Source organism: Lissotriton helveticus, chromosome 10 (assembly GCF_964261635.1).
Source record: "Lissotriton helveticus chromosome 10, aLisHel1.1, whole genome shotgun sequence".
NCBI classification, from domain to species: domain Eukaryota; kingdom Metazoa; phylum Chordata; class Amphibia; order Caudata; family Salamandridae; genus Lissotriton; species Lissotriton helveticus.
In genome coordinates, this window is record NC_136071.1 from 1,205,117,789 (window position 1) to 1,205,138,975 (window position 21,187).

The 21,187-nt window shown below is 49.6% G+C and overlaps 1 protein-coding gene across 2 annotated transcripts in view; it reads left to right on the top strand.

Moving 5' to 3' along the window:
- The window catches only part of LOC144785692 (uncharacterized), a 128,620-nt gene that overhangs the window by 67,353 nt on the left and 40,080 nt on the right, over positions 1–21,187 (top strand). For both annotated transcript variants that reach the window (XM_078664483.1, XM_078664484.1), the window contains exon 4: positions 4,174–4,364. In XM_078664483.1, coding sequence (XP_078520609.1) covers positions 4,174–4,364 — 191 coding nt within the window. The remainder of the gene's footprint in view (positions 1–4,173; positions 4,365–21,187) is intronic.

Below are 21,187 nucleotides of genomic sequence, written 5' to 3' on the forward strand. Positions count from 1 at the left end.
CACTTCCTCTTGACCCATTCCTCCTTGAACCACTGCTCCTTGACCCACCCCTCCTTGAACCACTGCTCCTTGACCCATCCCCTCATTGGCCAACACCTATTGACCTCATCCCTCCTTGACACACCCCTCCTTAACCCATCCTTCACTAAAGCCACCCATCCCCATCCCTCTTTGACCGAACCCCCTTGACCCATTGCTCCTTGACCCAACCCCTCCTGACCCACCCCTCCTTGATCCATCCTTTGTTGCCCCCCATCCCCATCCCTCCTTGACCCACCCCCCCTTGAGCCATCACTCATTGACCCATCCATTCTTGACCCATCTTTCATTGCCCCACCCAACCCAATCTCTCCTTGACGCACCCCCTCTGGACCCATCCATCCTTGACCCACCCTCTCTTGACCCACCCTTCAATGACCCACCCATCCCAATCCCTCCTTGGCCCACCACGACCCATTCCTCCTTGACTCAATTCTTTTTCATCCATCTCTCTTTGACTCACCCTCCTTGACCCACCCCTCCTTGAGCCTCCATTCATTGACCCACCCCTCCTTGAGCCTGCACTCATTGACCCATCCCTCCTTGACCCATCCCTCCTTGAGACTCCACTCATTGACCCATCCCTCCTTGACCCACCCCTCCTTGAGACTCCACTCATTGACCCATCCCTCCTTGACCCACCCCTCCTTGAGACTCCACTCATTGACCCATCCCTCCTTGATCCACCCCTCCTTGAGCCTCCACTCATTGACCCATCCCTCCTTGACCCATCCCTCCTTGAGACTCCACTCATTGACCCATCCCTCCTTGACCCACCCCTCCTTGAGCCTCCATTCATTGACCCATCTCTCCTTGATCCACCCCTCCGTGAGCCTCCACTCATTGACCCACCCCTCCTTGAGCCTCCACTCATTGACCCATCCCTCCTTGACCCACCCCTCCTTGAGACTCCACTCATTGACCCATCCCTCCTTGACCCACCCCTCCTTGAGACTCCACTCATTGACCCATCCCTCCTTGATCCACCCCTCCTTGAGCCTCCACTCATTGACCCACCCCTCCTTGAGCCTCCACTCATTGACCCACCCCTCCTTGAGCCTCCACTCATTGACCCATCCCTCCTTGACCCACCCCTCCTTGAGACTCCACTCATTGACCCATCCCTCCTTGACCCACCCCTCCTTGAGACTCCACTCATTGACCCATCCCTCCTTGATCCACCCCTCCTTGAGCCTCCACTCATTGACCCACCCCTCCTTGAGCCTCCACTCATTGACCCACCCCTCCTTGAGACTCCACTCATTGACCCATCCCTCCTTGATCCACCCCTCCTTGAGCCTCCACTCATTGACCCACCCCTCCTTGAGCCTCCACTCATTGACCCATCCCTCCTTGAGCCTCCACTCATTGACCCACCCCTCCTTGAGCCTCCACTCATTGGCCCATCCCTCCTTGACCCACCCCTCCTTGAGACTGCACTCCTTGACCCATCCCTCCTTGAGCCTCCACTCATTGACCCATCCCTCCTTGACCCACCCCTCCTTGAGACTCCACTCTTTGACCCATCCCTCCTTGATCCACCCCTCCTTGAGCCTCCACTCATTGACCCACCCCTCCTTGAGCCTCCACTCATTGGCCCATCCCTCCTTGACCCACCCCTCCTTGAGCCTGCACTCATTGACCCACCCCTCCTTGAGCCTCCACTCATTGACCCATCCCTCCTTGACCCACCCCTCCTTGAGACTCCACTCATTGACCCATCCCTCCTTGACCCACCCCTCCTTGAGACTCCACTCATTGACCCATCCCTCCTTGACCCACCCCTCCTTGAGCCTCCATTCATTGACCCATCTCTCCTTGATCCACCCCTCCGTGAGCCTCCACTCATTGACCCACCCCTCCTTGAGCCTCCACTCATTGACCCACCCCTCCTTGAGACTCCACTCATTGACCCATCCCTCCTTGAGCCTCCACTCATTGACCCACCCCTCCGTGAGCCTCCACTCATTGATCCACCCCTCCTTGAGCCTCCACTCATTGACCCATCCCTCCTTGATCCACCCCTCCTTGAGCCTCCACTCATTGACCCATCCCTCCTTGATCCACCCCTCCTTGAGCCTCCACTCATTGACCCACCCCTCCTTGAGCCTCCACTCATTGGCCCATCCCTCCTTGACCCACCCCTCCTTGAGCCTGCACTCCTTGACCCATCCCTCCTTGAGCCTCCACTCATTGACCCATCCCTCCTTGACCCACCCCTCCTTGAGACTCCACTCATTGACCCATCCCTCCTTGACCCACCCCTCCTTGAGACTCCACTCATTGACCCATCCCTCCTTGATCCACCCCTCCTTGAGCCTCCACTCATTGACCCACCCCTCCTTGAGCCTCCACTCATTGACCCACCCCTCCTTGAGCCTCCACTCATTGACCCATCCCTCCTTGACCCACCCCTCCTTGAGACTCCACTCATTGACCCATCCCTCCTTGACCCACCCCTCCTTGAGACTCCACTCATTGACCCATCCCTCCTTGATCCACCCCTCCTTGAGCCTCCACTCATTGACCCACCCCTCCTTGAGCCTCCACTCATTGACCCACCCCTCCTTGAGACTCCACTCATTGACCCATCCCTCCTTGATCCACCCCTCCTTGAGCCTCCACTCATTGACCCACCCCTCCTTGAGCCTCCACTCATTGACCCATCCCTCCTTGAGCCTCCACTCATTGACCCACCCCTCCTTGAGCCTCCACTCATTGGCCCATCCCTCCTTGACCCACCCCTCCTTGAGACTGCACTCCTTGACCCATCCCTCCTTGAGCCTCCACTCATTGACCCATCCCTCCTTGACCCACCCCTCCTTGAGACTCCACTCTTTGACCCATCCCTCCTTGATCCACCCCTCCTTGAGCCTCCACTCATTGACCCACCCCTCCTTGAGCCTCCACTCATTGGCCCATCCCTCCTTGACCCACCCCTCCTTGAGCCTGCACTCATTGACCCACCCCTCCTTGAGCCTCCACTCATTGACCCATCCCTCCTTGACCCACCCCTCCTTGAGACTCCACTCATTGACCCATCCCTCCTTGACCCACCCCTCCTTGAGACTCCACTCATTGACCCATCCCTCCTTGACCCACCCCTCCTTGAGCCTCCATTCATTGACCCATCTCTCCTTGATCCACCCCTCCGTGAGCCTCCACTCATTGACCCACCCCTCCTTGAGCCTCCACTCATTGACCCACCCCTCCTTGAGACTCCACTCATTGACCCATCCCTCCTTGAGCCTCCACTCATTGACCCACCCCTCCGTGAGCCTCCACTCATTGATCCACCCCTCCTTGAGCCTCCACTCATTGACCCATCCCTCCTTGATCCACCCCTCCTTGAGCCTCCACTCATTGACCCATCCCTCCTTGATCCACCCCTCCTTGAGCCTCCACTCATTGACCCACCCCTCCTTGAGCCTCCACTCATTGGCCCATCCCTCCTTGACCCACCCCTCCTTGAGCCTGCACTCCTTGACCCATCCCTCCTTGAGCCTCCACTCATTGACCCATCCCTCCTTGACCCACCCCTCCTTGAGACTCCACTCATTGACCCATCCCTCCTTGATCCACCCCTCCTTGAGCCTCCACTCATTGACCCACCCCTCCTTGAGCCTCCACTCATTGACCCATCCCTCATTGACCCACGCCCCTTTAGTCCATCCTTTCATGACCCATCCTTCGTTTACCCACCCTTCCTACTAATCTTTCTTTTGTTACTACTCCACTGTCTTTTTGACTCCCCTGAACATCCGAATACTCCCCACTGTCCTCGTATTCCTCTCGCTCCCTGCTCTATCCTGTCCTTTTTGGGTTTTGCTCTTCCCTATCTTGGAACAGTAAAGGGTACTTACTTTTGAGTCAAACAGGTTTGTGGCTTATGGCCATTTGGACTCACATGCTGTGCATTATCCCACCTCCTACTGGTTCGGTCCAGATAAGGAGGACCGGCCACAGCCAGCGACTGCCGTATTCACGATGATATTGACCATGAGCATGACACACTCCGCTGCATCACCGCCATCTAGTCACCCTGTGCTTCCTGAACTCCATGGCATTGAGTACTTCCGGGACAGGTCTCAGCGGCTTCCCTCACAGATTCCTCACACCTCTTTTCCTTTTCAGTGGTTTTGAGGATCCACTAAACTGGACTCCGGTGAACGCGACGTGTAAAGAGATGAATATCTCTTGGAGGTGCGACCTGTCCTCATACTTTCAAGATCTTCACCACCTCTACAGGGCCAGGGTTCGAACTCTCCACAGCGACTCCACCTCCAACTGGACCATGTCCAATGAGCTGAACCCCTACCGTGACGGTAAGACGCCGAAGGGATGCGTAAGGGGCAGTGTTGAAGATTGGGGGATGGGATGGTGAGGGGTGGAATGGAGAAGGATTGGGTACATGTGGAGGGTAGAGAATGGTGGAAGGTGGAAGCATGAAGAGGTAGGACCAATGAGGATGAGGAGAATGGAAGGAAGAAAAGGTGATGAGAGAAGAAATGGAGAAGGAGGAGAGTTTGATTTAAGCTACAATGATACCTCAGTGGATGAGCATGGGGAAAGGAAAACACACAATCCCTTTCTTAACTGCCTTGTCAGACACATTCATCTTCGACCCCAACCCACGTCCGGTCCCCCGATGCACTGAATGTCGCTTCACCAGAATGCCAGGGGTTGTGGAAGTGGCATCACAAACTACTGGACCTCAATGACATCACAGGAAGGGACATCATATGACCTTTGACACTGGATCCTAGGGAGAAGTCTGGCTCAATGCTTAGAGCAGCAGACCCTGATGCAGAGGTCTAGCCCGGGACCAGGGTTCAATTCCCCGCCTCGGCGGGACTTGGGCTAAAAAATTCCACGAACCTGATAATTCTCGCCTCGGTGCCTATTCCAATCATGGAGTCCCACTCTGCAACTCTGGGCAATAGCTTGCTTAATCCCCACAACGGCCCCCACAACGCTAAGGATGCCTAGCCTCCACCTTGGGGGTGCCCAGGAGTGGACACCTCACAGGGAAAGCCAGGATGGGTTCCCAGCGGTATTCGTACAAGCGCTTTGAGACCCTTGCGGGTGAGTAGTGCGCTATACAAGTATCAATTTTTTACATTTACATTAATGCCACAAGAAATGGATCCTTCTAATATCTCAGGGGCCGATTCACAGAACTGACTTCAGACAACATCCTAAACTTACTACTTTTGATATTCACAGAAGTTAGGATTTTGTCTTAAGTTTGTCTTAAGACAGACTTAAGACAGACTTAAGACAAAATCCTAACTTAAGTCTGTTTTATGTCTGTCTTAAGTTTGTCTTAAGACAAACTTAAGACAAAATCCTAACTTCTGTGAATACCAAAAGTAGTAAGTTTAGGATTTTGTCTTAAGTTAGTTCTGTGAATCGGGCCCCCTATAATTAATGTCGCTGAAGCCTCGTGTCTACCTCAAAGGGGAAGCTTATTTGTAAGTCAGAGAGACGCACAAACAAGAGATGATAAACTCAATTGTGTTGAGTCCAACTGATCTGAATAAAATGGACCTCAGTTTGTTTACGCATCTTATTAGCTGCATTTGCTCCTTATCTATGTTGATGGGTTTTGATTTATGATGATTTGTTGGGGACTATCACATTTGCTGAGCACAGAAGTGATGATTCTGGTCAAACACATAATTTTTTATAAATTCACAATAAGGGAACAAGCCAGCAAGCTGAACAAACATTGGCACAGCAGTAGGTCTCGCCTTTGGGTCCAATTGGCTTTTCAAATGGTTTTGCCCTTGCTTAAGTATCAAAAGCAGTGATGGATGGAATGCTCAATTTAATTTCAGCCACTGGTGTTTACTCGGACCACATCCCAATCCATCGTTAGTTTACACATCAGGTAACCTCAGTTTGGACCCAGCTATATGCAAATCAGTCTTGATCCTGCTCCAATTGGAACACTCCAGCCTGAAGCAGCCAGTCAGGTCCTCCCTGAACCAGAGCACAAGCTGTCAGGGTCGGTTTCGCCCTACTTTAGCCAGGCTTCACAGCACAGAAGGTGTCTGATGGCTTCGTGGACTAATGCATCCACTGCAGGGGCCTGTGTTTGACCTCATGGTCACAGGTTCAAATCCCGGCAGGTCCACTCAGCCTTTCATCCATCTGAGGTCCATAAAATGAGTACCATTGAGTTGGGTAAAAATAAACATCTGTTCAGCGCCTTGAGACCCACGGGTGATAAGTGTGCTTTACAGATACACATGTTATGTTATGCTGTGCAGGATGGCTAACAAACCTGACAAAAAGGCCTCTGTGGCCACCTGCATCCTTTGTAGGCACTCAGGAAGCGTGCACGCGTCTACAAAATGGTACACTCTGTTTTTCTGTTTCCCAATCGGAGGAATGTGAGCAGGTGAGGGGAACGATGTGGGTGGGGGAAATCCAGGTGGGGGAAGCAACATGGAGGCAGAATCACAGAGGGGTGGGGGAGCAACAGGAGAGCAGGGAGAAGCGACTCAGAGGTCTGGCAGAAGCTTCACAGGGGAGGGAAACAAACAGAGACTGAGCAACATGGAAAGGAGTTTAATCGAACAAACTAGAGATATGCTACTTGGAGTTAAAGCGCACGGGAGAGTGGATCGAAAGGCAAAGCTGTATAAAACTGAAAGCTTACCTCAGAGCACCTCGAAGGAGAAAGTTGTGAAATTTCCAAATGATTTTTGAAAGCGGAAATCAGACAATACCAACAAACTACAGGCTCATAGCACTGATAGACATAGAGGCAAAGCTCTACGCATCCTGTTTATTTGAGCATCTTAACCCCTTGCATGCTCATGACGTCCCCCGGCCGTCATGCGTCACGGTGGATGTGTGCGGAGGACGTCCCTCGGCCGTCCGAACTCCGGCCACTCAATAAAAGTCCTGCACAGTGCAAAAATTTGCAGCGCACGCAAGGGGTTAAATCATGCACAGAAGACAAGAAGCTCATACTTCGGATCCAAGCAGGGTTTAGGGCCGGCATGGGGACCCTAACACATCTAACAGCACTATCACTCTTAGCAGAAAGGCCAAAAATAGGAAAACTCTGCTTTTTGCTTGCTTTGTAGACTTGTAGACCTCAAGTCTGCATTTGTCGAGTGCCTCGAGGGCGCTTATGGGACAAAATGGCCAAATGGTGCCTCCCAAGCAGCCTATAGAGGGCAATCATGGAGCTACATTCAGCAACCTGGGCTTAGGTCAAGATTGGAGATGGCACTTGAGCGACAAATAACGGATTGAAACAGGGGTGCGTTCTAGCCCCAAGTCTGTGTAACCTATGCCTTGCTGACCTGGTAGACGCCCTCCCGAAGGACTATTCCCACCCACCAACCTTGGCTCAAAAGGAAATAGGACATCTTCAATATGCAGATGACATTGTTCTACGTAGCCAAACGCCAGTAGGATTACAACGCAGTATGAAGACCCTAAATGGTTACATGGATAAAGAAGGGCTAGAACTAAACCAGAAAAAGACAAAAGTAGCACGGCTGGTGGACTCCAAACACAAGTTATACACCTGGTTCTTGGAAGGGAAAGAAGTTGAGGTAGCCGATACATACAAATAGCTGGGATTTATCGTGGAACATCAAATGAACTGTGAACAGCATTTAGTTGCTATGCTGGTAAAAGCTCAATCGTTAACCTATGGCTTTAAACTACTTAAAAAGAAACTGAGCTGCCCATCATTCGGCCATCTGCTGCCCATCATGCATGCCCAGGTAATGCCAACGGAGACGTATGGCACGGAAATATTGCGGGTCCATGAAGCAGCCACCCTAAACAAGATCCAAACGAGAGTATACAAATCTGTGTTTAACATCCAAAAATCTGCCTCCCCAGCCCAGGTTTGCCTGGAGTTTAGATTGATAAACCAAACATTTCAATGCAAGAGCGCATATATCAAACTATGCTGGAGACTGCGCGCATCTGAAAGAGGATCCATCGATAACTTGTGCTGGCAGGAAATTGAGGAGCAAAAACAGATCAACAAAAAGGATCCGGAGGATTCCATCGAAACCAGTCTATCCAGGAACTAGGGGCAAGATGTAGGAAGCCCAATACCGGTCGGTAACGGCCGAAATTACCGAATTTCGGCCGTTACTGACCGGTATTTAGGGTTTGGGATGTAGGAGGCATCTTTTTGGATTCGGTAATTACCGATTCCTTAAGGAATCGGTAAAATACAGATTCCTTACTTTAAGGAATCTGTAATTACCGAATCCAAAAAGCTATGAAGGATGCACTCAAGTGAGTGCCTTCTTGCATTCAGGATTCGTTATTTACCACCAACTACAAGTTGGTGGTAAATATCGAAAACCTTTAAAAAAGGAAATTTGTGCTTTTTTAACTGTGCCATGTGGCAAACATACATACCCTTAGGGCATGTATGTGTGCCAAATGTGCACAAATGCATGATTCAGGGGTGCAACAGGGTGTCAATGTGACACCCTGACACCCTTGAATGTGTTCCCCAAATTACCGAATCGGTATTTACCGATTCGGTAATTCCCATTCATTCTCATGGGCCTCCAGGCCCATAGGAATGAATGGGAATTACCGAATCGGTAAATACCGATTCTTAAATACTGAATCTTACCGATTCGGTAAAATTTACCGAATAATTACCTACATACCATTTACCTATTCTTAAATACCGAATCGGTAAAATTCGGTATTTAAGAATCGGTAAATAGTATTTACCTACATCTGGCCTTAGGTACCCAAGAAGTCTGGAGTGCGAGCATTGGGAAATTTACTTTTTTTCAAGCAATGAAGGCTACAACTAAACATCTGTCTCTTACAACAGAAAAAATTTCCTAACACGAAGCCGAATTTATATATAAAATTGCAACCCCAGGAATACCTTTCAGCTCATTTCTCATTGACTATAAAACACCACTTTATGCAATTCCGTTTTGGCATGTGGGAAACCAAAGACCTTATCCTCACTTGGAAGGACCGGTCGCAAAACCAAGAATGTTGACTGTGTAAATGCACGCAAGAATCTCTAACTCACATTTTTGCGTGCGCCTCAATTTCATGACAGAATGGAAAAAACTTATGACAGCAATTTTTATAAACCTGAAAACCCGATCCTGCAGGTAAGCGGTAATCACCTGGCTAGGTCGTACGTCTATCCCCCTTGTCTGCAGGGGAGTAAAACATGTAAAAGTGAACATAAAGAAATGGAACAATCAAAGGATTAACAACACAAAATCATCATCAGGGGGACCAGATCATTTGAGAACACTCAAGATCACTTGCATCTTAGTAATAAGCGAGCCATGACAGCAACAATAACCTCAAGAGCTCAGGTTGCACAAGGCACTTGGGGCCTGATTCACAAAACTAACTTAAGACAAAATCTTAAACTTACTACCATTTTGGTATTCACAGAAGGCACTTACTCATTTTGGTATTCACAGAAGGCACTTACTCATTTTGGTATTCACAGAAGGCACTTACTCATTTTGGTATTCACAGAAGTTAAGAGTCCTAACTTTAGGACTCCTAAATGCCTTCTGTGAATACCGAAATGAGTAAGTGCCTTCTGTGAATACCGAAATGAGTAAGTGCCTTCTGTGAATACCGAAATGAGTAAGTGCCTTCTGTGAATACCAAAATGAGTAAATGCCTTCTATGAATACCAAAATGAGTAAGTGCCTTCTGTGAATACCGAAATGAGTAAGTGCTTTCTGTGAATACCAAAATGAGTAAGTGCCTTCTGTGAATACCAAAATGAGTAGGGGCCCGATGTAGGTAGGCCGTTACCGATCGGTAACGGCCGAAAATACCGATTTAGGGCCCTTACCGATCGGTATACTGGCATCGAGATGTAGGGCTCAAAAAAAAGTACAAATCGGAGCGAAAACCGAATCGGAATGATTACCGAATGTAAAAGAATCCGATACGTACATACCGAAAATCGGATACTGTACGAATCGGTAACACACCGAATCGGATGCAAACACCGAATCGGTGCATGTACCGAATCGGTAGTGACACCGAATCGGACATAAGCCGAATCGGTGCATGTACCGAATCGGTAGTGACACCGAATCGGACATAAGCCGAATCGGTGCATGTACCGAATCGGTAGTGACACCGAATCGGACATAAGCCGAATCGGTCCATGTACCGAATCGGTAGAGACACCGAATCGGACTGAAGCCAAATCGGAGAACCTACCAATTCGGTAGAATCACCGATCGGGAAAATCCCCGATTCGGACAGATGGGGAGATGTAGGGAGGCACAGAAACACCGATTTTGGCTCAAAATCGGTAGAATCCACTCGGTAATTACCATGGATTACGATCAGGTGGTAACCAACTCCAACCCATAAAAACAGCCCCAAAATGCATTGCAACTTGCAGGATGGCAGCTTTTTATGTCATAGCGAGGCGGCTACGGCTACAGCAGCAAGGAGAGAGGGAATGGCAAAGAGAGGAGCAGGTATACAGACAGCGTATCACCCTGGTCATGCTGACAGATGCAGAGATCCTACAGCGGTACAGGCTGGACTCAGAGACCATCACAGAGCTCATTAGGGACCTCCAACCCCTGTTGCAGCACCCCACCCCAAGGGCACACGCAATCCCTGTGCATGTGCAGGTGCTATGCTGCCTACACCTGCTGGCGTCTGGCAGCTATCAAAGTGTAGTCGCTGTGGCAGGAGGGGTGACCCAGAGCAGCCTGTCAAGGTTCTTCCACAAGTTCCTTGATGCAATGATACTAAGGATGGACCAGTACATTTCCTTCCCTGCAACCCAGGCAGAACTGGTACAGACCAAAGCAGACTTCTACCAGATGGCAAGATTCCCCCACATCATTGGCTGTATAGACGGCACACACATTCCGATTTGCCCACCATCTGACACAGAATACATCTACCGCAATCGGAAGTCCACTCACACCATCAACGTACAGGTGATCTGCAATGCGAAATGCACCATCACAGACCTGGTAGCAAAATTTCCGGGTAGTACCCACGACTCCTACATTTTCCAACAGAGCGGCATCTATGCACGGCTGATGGCTGGGGAATTTGGAGAAGGATACCTCCTAGGTGAGACACATCATCAGACCCCCATAACCAAAAACAGCAAAGTGAAATACATGTATGCATGTAAGTAATTTTACCCCTTTTCCTTCTAGGCGACAGTGCATATGCCCTCCGCTCATTCATTCTCACCCCCTACCTCAACCCCTCTACACCCAGCCAAAGGAGGTATAACCGTGCCCACAAAAGCACCAGGAATGTTGTGGAAAGGACATTCGGCATCTGGAAAAGCAGGTTTAGATGCCTGCACAAGAGTGGAGGTGCAAGGCAGTATACCCCCATCACCTGTTGCAAAATCATAGCTGTCTCTGCAATGTTACACAACCTTGCGGTGAAGAAGGGCACTGAGGTGGAGTTGAGTGACTACGAGGACCATGACGACGACGAAGCTGTGCCACTAACACAGCCAGCTGGGGTGTGTACGCCAAGTGATGGCAGATACAGACGTGAGGAGATAACAGCAAACTATTTCTGAGTGAGTACAAATGCACAGACAGGTGAATGGTTGCGTTGAATAAGCAATTTTTAATACTGTTGCTACACAGTTACTGACTGATGTGCAACAAAAAAAAGGTGTAATAGCAATGAAAACAAAAGTCTAGGGTCCAGGTTGCCTCACCCGCCCTTGCTAGGCTATTTCTTTGAGCGCTTTGCAGCCCCACTGTGGTGTCCCTCACCCCCTTCAGAATGACCAGCGGCATCTGCGGAGCGCCTGGTGCTCCTGCGTGGCTCTGACGCAGCGCTGGCCGGGCTGCTGCGGCTGCTGCTGTCCCCAGCATCCCCCAGGTCCAGGGCAGGATTTGCGGCAGTGTTAGAGATGATCAAGGCCTCCATTGCTGTCGTGATGCGGGCCATTCCCCTTGTCAACTCTGCGGTATTTTGTGCGAGACTAGACTCCATGTTGGCACCGCGCTGACAGAGTTGTGCCGTTGCTGCAGCAAGGCGGCTTATGGAGCGGTTCTGCACCCGGGCATCCCGCCTGCGCACCACCTCTTGCTCCTCCAGTCTGCCACATAACTGTGTGATGGCAGTGGTTAGCCTGCCTAAACCTGCTACTGCCTCCTTGTTGGAAGCCACAAAGGCCTGAAATCCTTTCACCATTTCCCCCATCTGCAGGTTGTGCTGCAGGAGCTGGCGTTGGCATGCCATGATGGATTTCGCCTGCTGCCTTTGGATCTTCACCATATTACCTTCGAGGCCCCGGAACACACTGGCCTCCCGTGCTGGTTCTGCAGTGGTGGGAATGGCACGGCGCCGGGTACTGCTGCTGCCCGCCTGCTGAGTGGGCTGGGGTGCCACTGGTGGGGGTGTGGTGCTGGCCGGGGCCTGAGCCCCTGCTCCCAGGACAGGGTGTACTGGAGCCACAGTGGCAGGAGCTGGTGTAGGTGGAAAGAGCTCCCTTGTCGGGGAGTTCTCTGGGGAGAACAGCAAGGGGGGTGTGCTTTGCATTTGTGGGGAGTGAAGTGCATCAAAGTCAATTGCCAGGTCTCCCTCAATACCCAGCCCTATGGTGTTTTCCTCCTCCTCCTCCTCGGCAGCCTGACTCGTGCTCGGCCCTGCGAGTGCAGTGGTAGATGGTGCTGCTGCCTCCTTTGGCAGTGGTTGTCCGCCTGATGGTGCCCCTAGGTACAAAGAAGCATTTGTAAATAGAGTGCCGATGTATTACAGTCAGTACAATTAAAGCATTCCACATGTCCTAGCATCTCCGTAGAATGTGTTCCACTGTTTCATGTCTTGTGATTCTGCACTGCCATATTTTGATACCTTCTGCTGACTGGATGTACCATGATGCTTGTCTCTTGTATGTTGGTTACAGTACTGTGCTGGGGTTTGGCTATGCATTGTGTCTAATGGGGAGGTGTCTGGTAGGGTGTGTCCTGATGCGCATGCCTCTTACCTGTAGCTGTAGCTCTGGCTGAGCTGTCCAGGGTCCCAATTCCGGTCACGCTCTCCCTCTCAATGGTGCTGGAGACCAGTTCCTCCAGCTCGGTGAGGGGTGGCGCCGGGTTCCTGCCACCACCAGTGACTCCAGCCTGCTTCTGGATCTCTGCCATCTTCCGTTTGGTCAGGCTGCGGATGTCATAGAAGCGCTTCTTCAGCTCATCCAGGGACCTGGGGGTGACACCCACAGCGTTGACCTTTTGGGCGATTTCGCTCCAGAGCCTCCTCTTGGTGCTGTCTGGCACATTGAGGGACAGCTTTCCGAATAGCTGCCGGTGCACCCTCACCACCTCCTCAACCAACACCTGCAGCTCGGTGCTGCTGAACTTAGGCTTCCTCTTCTGGCTGGACTTCTGGCTCTCACTCTGGTTTGCCATCTTGCTCTGAACAGTTCACTACCTCCTACTCCCACTGCTGCTAACTGTGAGTGCTCAGCTCAGGCTGGCTCTCCAGAAAGTTCTTAATTGGCTGCACCTGCCAGGGTTGCCACTCCCTGTTTGGGTGGGGGAGGGGGAGCCACCTCATTGGCTGAATCGGCTTTTACCGAATCGGCTGTATCCGAATCGGATATTACCGAATCGGTGAAATCCGATTCGGTATCATCCGATTCGGATTTTACCGATTCGGTTTCTTCAATGCATTCCTATGGGCTTTTTGGCCATGGGTGTGTTTTCATACCTCCGATTCGGTAATTGCCGATTCTGATTTTACCGACTCGGCTATTTCCGATTCGGTGGTAGCCGATTCGGCTAGTTCCGATTCGGTGGTAGGCGATTCGGTACTTTCCGAATCGGTCCATGCCGATTCGGTACGTACCGATTCACATTACCGATGCCGACCGATTCGCTATTATTTCGCTGTTTGTTTGCTACATCTCGTTTTCCGATTTCAGAATACCGATTCGGCCCGCCTCGGTATTTTGGAATCGGAAATTCCCTTTTACCTACATCGGGCCCCAAGTGCCTTCAGTGAATACCGAAATGAGTAAGAGCCTTCTGTGAATACCGAAATGAGTAAGTGCCTTCTGTGAATACCAAAATGAGTAAGTGCCTTCAGTGAATACCAAAATGAGTAAGTGCCTTCTGTGAATACCGAAATGAGTAAGTGCCTTCTGTGAACACCAAAATGGTAGTAAGTTTAGGATTTTGTCTTAAGTTAGTTCTGTGAATCGGGCCCTTGCACTTTCACAAAGAAGAAATCCTGGGATCATTATCAGCTATAAAGACAAATCTGTCCTCACAGAACAGCAGTTTTAAAGACATTTAAAGAAGAATCACACCCATTAATAACCAGGGAGGCCTTACCTAGACGGGCGTCCACCACTCGAGCCCGGCCAGACTTAGCAGCATGTTTGGACTCTGCTTCGACAGAGCTATTTCAGTCATAAAAAAGTGAACCGCTGGACTCAATGTTATTATACTGTTATAACTCATTTATTAATGGTTTTATTAGCACGAGGTTATTACACAAAAACGTTTGAACTATGAACTTTGAAGGAGTATAAGAGCCCTATGATATCGCCTGTATAAATCTTGATTGCCAGTAACTTTACTGAAAACTTGTAAAGACATCGATTGATAATGCTCTGCCACAGGAGGGACAAGCCTGACACACAAAGTATTTAAAATTAAAAAAAACTCTATCTTGCACAATTTTCTGTGTTTACATTTCAATATGCAAATCTCTGTAAACAAATTGTTTTTTTGAAAATATTTAATGAATGCATGTTAGTGTAATGGTTTTAAAAGACTAAACGCTTGAATAAAAAACTTGAACTTGAAATTGTTATAATGTTATAAAAAAGAATGTGCTGCAAGAAGTGGGAAAATGCAGCGAATGTAGTAAAAGCATTGTAGGAAAATGCCCTTTTCGACATAGTCAACCCCCCCCCACACACACACACTTTTTGCCTGATATGTGATGTGATTTTAACAGGAAGGGAAAACACAACATGTCACACAGCCTGTGTGCCCTGCCTGCCAACACTGTCTGCAGTATAAGTAAGTCACCCCTACAGCAGGCCTTACAGCCATTAGGCAAAGTGCACCATAATACATGTGAGGGCATAACTGCCTGAGCAGATACCCTCCCGTAATAGTCCGTTCCATCACTGTTGGTGCATTTGACCAGGGAAGCCACCTAAAAAGCATTTGCTGGACACTGGTGAAAACGAGTTCCCCATCTATGTGAAGACTTCACTGAAAATAGGGATGTTTGGTATGAAACGTCTCATATTAATAAACCCACACTGATGTCAGTGTCAGATTTAGTAATACATGCTCCCAGAGGGCACCTTAGAGGTGCCCCCTAAAACCCTATCAGCCACTGGTGTGCTGCCTGACTGGTTTTTGCCAGCCTGCCACCAGAGATGAGTTGCTGACCCCCAAAGGTAAAGGTGTTTGCTCTCAAGGTGCCGTAAACCAACCCTGCTCAAGCAGGGGGTGCTTGTACCCCCACCCACAGGATAACCTGCGGAATAGCCTTCCGGGGAGCTTTAAAGATGCCCACTGCATTTGGTATGCGAATCTGGCTTCTCTCACAACAGAGGCAACTGACCCCCTTTGTCCAGAGCCCATTGGCACCTGGACAGGTGGGAAATTGAGCTAGGCAAGACAAGTGTGTCCACTCTCAGGCGAGCACTACCCCTGAACTGGGCTACCTGAAGTGGATGAGACTTTTCAGAAGTGACCATCTTGGGGGTGGCAAATTTAGGATCTCTGGGACAGGGTTATACCCACTTTCCCCTGGAAGTGGTCATATAGGGGTTGTAGTGACCACAGGGGTGAGTAGCCCATGACTACTACCCTATACTCCCATAAAGGCCCTACATTCAATATTTTAGGGGAGCCCCGGCACCAGGAAATTAGATCTTGCTGACCAAAAGAAGAAGAAGTCCTGAAGAGCCTTAAAAGCAAGATCTGCAGAAGAAGCAACTGATTTGGCACCAGCCCTGCTGGACTGTTCACCTATTCTTGACAACTGTGCCAAAGTCATCTTGCCCTGAAAGCTGCTGATCCTCCAAAGCCTGGGAGGGCCGCCAGCGCTTCTCAAAAGACTCAGGAACTCATGTGGGACAGCTGAGCTGTTCCCCTGCATCTTGCAGGTACCACGGACTGAGCTGTGAGGCTCCAAGACCGCGAAAACTCAACACCAGAAAGTACTACTGCACGGAGCCACCTAGCCCAAGCTGAAGTGGGCCAACGGTGTCAGCATGTTCTCCAGATCCTGATGCCCTACTGAAAAAGAGATACAAAAGGGGATGATGGACTGAGCATTTGAAAAAATCAAACACTCACCCCCAGTCAACTGTTCTGGGTTTAATCCATCTCCATTCTTTAGCTCACTCAGCCACCCCAGTTCAGACATGGCCATATGCAAATCAGTCTGACCCTGTGCCTCATGGGAACAGTCCAGCCCGAACTGCCAAGCCATGTCTTCCCTGGACCGGAAACAAGCATCCTGGGACCGGTTTCGGATTCATAATCCTCATCAGCCAGGCTATCTTGAATCCAGTGGCCAAGTGAGCAAGGGACTCACGTCTGAGCATACCCTGCCACACTTAGGGCGAACAAACCGATACAAAAGGGGATGATGGACGGAGCGTTTGAGCAAATCAAAAAAACACCCCCAGTCAACTGATCTGGGTTTAATCCATCACCATTCTTTAGCTCACTCAGCCACCCCAGTTCAGACATGGCCATATTCAAATCAGTCTGACCCTGTGCCTCATGGGAACAGTCCAGCCCGAACTGCCAAGCCATGTCTTCCCTGGACCGGAAACAAGCATCCTGGGACCGGTTTCGGATTCATAATCCTCATCAGCCAGGCTATCTTGAATCCAGTGGCCAAGTGAACAAGGGACTCACGTCTGAGCATACCCTGCCACACACGCTATCTGAACTGGGGTGGCCGAGTGAGCTAAAGAATGGTGATGGATTAAACCCAGATCAGTTGACTGGGGGTGAGTGTTTGATTTGTTCAAACGCTCCGTCCATCATCCCCTTTTGTATCGCTACTGAAAAAGAGGACACTGAAGAGCCATGAAAGCAGAAAACTGAAGAAGAACAACTGAAGTGGCACCAGCCCTGCCGGCCTGTCTGTTGTTCCTCATTGAAACTGCGTCATAGACGGCTCGTCCTGCAGCTCTTGTGCCTCCAATGCCTGGCAGGATTGCGGGCTACCTTCAATAAAGACTCAAGATCTCCCGTGCAGCAGCGGAGCTTTTTACCTGAATTCTTCAGGCACCCCAAAGAAGACTGTGAGTGCTCTGGACCGCAAAAACCCAACACCACCAAACACCACTGCACCTGTACTTCTTAACCTGAGCTTAAGTGGACCAACTGTGCAAGTGTGGTCCCCCAGCCCTCCAGAGACAAAGTCTACCTTGGACATGCCCACTGTGGACTTTGCGACACCGTCTGCAGCCTCTGTTTGCAGGCCCCCTCTACCGCGAGTGCTCCTAGTCACGAAAACCTGACGTCTAAACACACCTTTGCACCCATCGCCCTTGGAGAAGAGGACCAGAGGCATCCCCGTGTTCCTGAGCATTGTAAGAGTTGAGTCCACTTGTTGGTTCAGCCCGACTGGTCCCCCAGTCTGAGTCTGCAGCCTCTTTTCCGACAGACCGATCTCCATAGCCTTAAATGGGGCACCCGACACTGTGAGGCACCTCAGCACCCGGCCCCCCAGTGCTGCCCGAAGTGAACTGTGGGTCCTGCCTTGGACCTTGCCCCATACCCACCTTAAGTCCAGAAGATTGGTCCCATAAGTTTTTCCTCCAGAGGTTAACATTTCTATAAATGCTTCAATTATGATTTAAAGTATCATAATCACCTGACTCTGAAAAACACACCTCCGCGCCCGTATTCCCCAAGTGTCTCCAGAGGTGACCTGTAGGTGTTGTTTTAGACTTTGCCGCATACTCACCTTAAGGCCCGGGAAAGGATCTCGAAATTGATTTTTAAGTGACCATGTGCAGTGTATGTTTTCTGCCTGAGTTAACATTGCCGTAAAGTGCTTGAATTACGATTTAAAGTAACTAAAATCTGTTTACTTCAAAGCTGCTTTTTTTAAAAGTACTTACCTGATTTTGTTGATCTTGGTGCCTATAGTTATATAAAGATAAATGTTACTTTTACAAATCGGTGTGGATCTCCCTATTGAGTCGTGTGCATCATTTATTGAGTGTGTGTGAAGTTTAACATTCCTCTCTGACAAGCCTACGGCTGCTCGACCACACTACCTCCTAGGAGAGCGCCTTGGATTGCTAGAGCAACCCGCTGTCCACTCGTAAGGGCTCCCTGGACTCTGCAAGGGATACCTTATAAAGAGCCAGCTTCCTACACAGGGACACAGGGTGGTGCAAGATATAATGGGCATATGACGAGGCCCTGGTACTTTTCTATTTATTTAACAAATTAGGCACTGGATATTGCACAAGTATTTACAGCTCATTCACAGGAAAGTCGAAGACATACCAAATAACGAATTTCTTAGATTTCAATGCATGTTTCAAAGATTCACAAACATACCTCCACCAGAAAGGTTGGTACCTACCAGGGCCCAGTTAGGAGCCGAGCAGAGTAGGCTAAATAGCTTCCCAGTTGCTGTTCTTTGCCCTGGGAAAGGAACGTATGTGGTTCAGCATAGCACCCTCACACTGTGGCCATTCTCGCTTCTTCTGCCGAATCTGCCCCTGTCTTTACTGGTGGGGTGGGTCTTCACACCCCTTGCCTCATGGCTCTGTTCCACATTGTCGTGCAGAGATGCACAGGCAGTGGCATAAACTTGCATAGGAACTCACACACACGCTATGTAATGCTTCGTTTAACTGGTAGTTGCAGGGAACAGTTATCCTCATCAATTAGGAAACAGCCAGGGATGTACCTCACGCTGATCCTGAACTCTGTGCTGCAAGACCAAAGACCACCTGCCTGTGACAATGCCGCACATCTGATGCACTGTTTTTGTGCACAAAAGCTTAAAATAACCGGAGAAACTGGAGAGCACGGACACGCATCACAGAGAGGGAGCGGCAGCCCCTGCTAATCTTTGTCACAACAAAACATAGAAGACCAGAGGAAATCAGGCTGTGCATCGACATGAGACACTCCAGCAGTCTTCCAGTGATAAAGATATCACTCACACCCAGGATCTTTCGAAGATCCTGCGGTTATCTGGGAGACAGATTTGGACCAACTTCCTCATCCACTGCTCTTCCCTCTATCTGTCCCACTTCTCCCTTCCATAATCCGACAAAGGTCTATGTGGTGTCAGGTAGGACAGATTACAGATACCATTGGCAATTAAACTGAACAGAGCACTGTTACAAAAAATGTGCAATTGTAAAATAATGCCTTTTTGCAGGGTCTCCCCACTTTTGGCCCCCAGCTGGGCTGCTAGCTGCCGAGTTTCCACTCTCAGTGCACAAGAGACTGCTAACCAGGTCCGGCAGCCCGTGCTCTTTCACCAAAACTGATATATGTGAATTGGTAACCCCAATTGGCAAGGTCTTTACCCCTAGTATATGGTACCAGTGGTACACAGGGCATGGGTGGTAAAGGGGTCTCCAGGGCTTGCAGCATTGTGTGTGCCACCCTGGGTGACCCAAGTACACTACTGACAGCAGGCCTGACATTGCAGGCTGTAGGAGCAGAGCAAACTACTTGAACTCGACTTCAGTCTGTAACAAAAGCCTGGACTGGAAGGAGTTCACACCTCCTCCCTTCCAGGTCGGCTAGTGAAGTGGCACATCAAGGCGGTGAACTTCAAAGGCAGCCTGCCTCTGATATGCATCAGGGCTGCCTGCAAAGGGAGCAAACAGCCCCCCGCAGGCCCCAGCACAATTGCACCCGGACAGGTGGGAAATTAGGTATGCAGGAGGTGTACCCCTCCAGAAGGCTAGCCACCCCTCTGGGGTGGGCTGCCTGGTCTGTATAGCTAAGGAAGACCTCTGCCATTTGTAAAAGTGATAGAAATATTGGGTTCTCTGTAGAAAAGGTGACCTGCGTCCCCGGATTTGGTCACCTCCGGGGCGAATTAGCTGTTGGGGCTAGTAGCCCATAGCACACTTGCACCACACCCCTAATGCCCCCCAATCGAAAATTTAAGAAACCATCCTGACACCAGAACCTCAGTTCTAATCCAACCTGCATCTAAGAGAATAAAGAAGAGACCCGAAACAACGATAACAGGATTTACACAAACCAAAAGACGTATACTCTGTCCATGTGTCAACGCTCCTGGAACTGCTTGATCGCGGCTCATCCTAAGCTAAAGGTCGGTTCCCCCAGACAGAGGGACACCTGCGAGAGCCAGACGCGATGCCAGACTCCCCTGGACTAATAACACTAGTCCCCTGCAAGCTGCAGGTAAAAGAATGCTCCGAAGAATCGCTGGCCAGCTGGTCCTCAGAGGGATCGCCAAAATCCAGATAGTCTAGTGCATTGTGGGAACTGTAGTTTCGTCTTCCCGGAAGTTACATTCGTGCTACAATTGGTTCTGTTGGGTATCGCAATTACTGTGTCACAACAGCAATTCGTATTCAATTTCATCCGACAAAATGATTCAAAGATTCACCACACAATATACTTATATCAATATATATATATATATATATATATATATATATATATATATATATATATATATATATATATATATATTATGTGAGCTTCTTGTCATAAATATGGCTGCTATACAATCAAAGTCATAACAAGAAACATTGAAAAAGACTTTTTAGACAAACCAAAGAAAATTATTTGTGACATAAATAGTGCAAAATGATCCCATTTCACAACATCATAAAAAGTTTCACAAAAAGCAAGGTGTTTTCAATGTAATGGTTCCATGAAGTTACAGGCAGCTACTGTGTTGCCTGGGACACTCGGATGTCGAACTACTCATCTGCTGTGCTTGCCGCTGCCAACTTTTGTTGTTTGCCAGTCAAGCAACCTTCACCTGCTCTCGATGCTGCACCTAGAGGGAACTCCATCCAAGGTTCATCGGCAGTGGCCCCGTTGTGTTTTGCGTCTTTTCCCCCCCACAGCACCATTTCAGCATTAAAAGCAGCTCCCCCACCTCTCCTGTTCAGCACTAGGGACATTTCACAAAA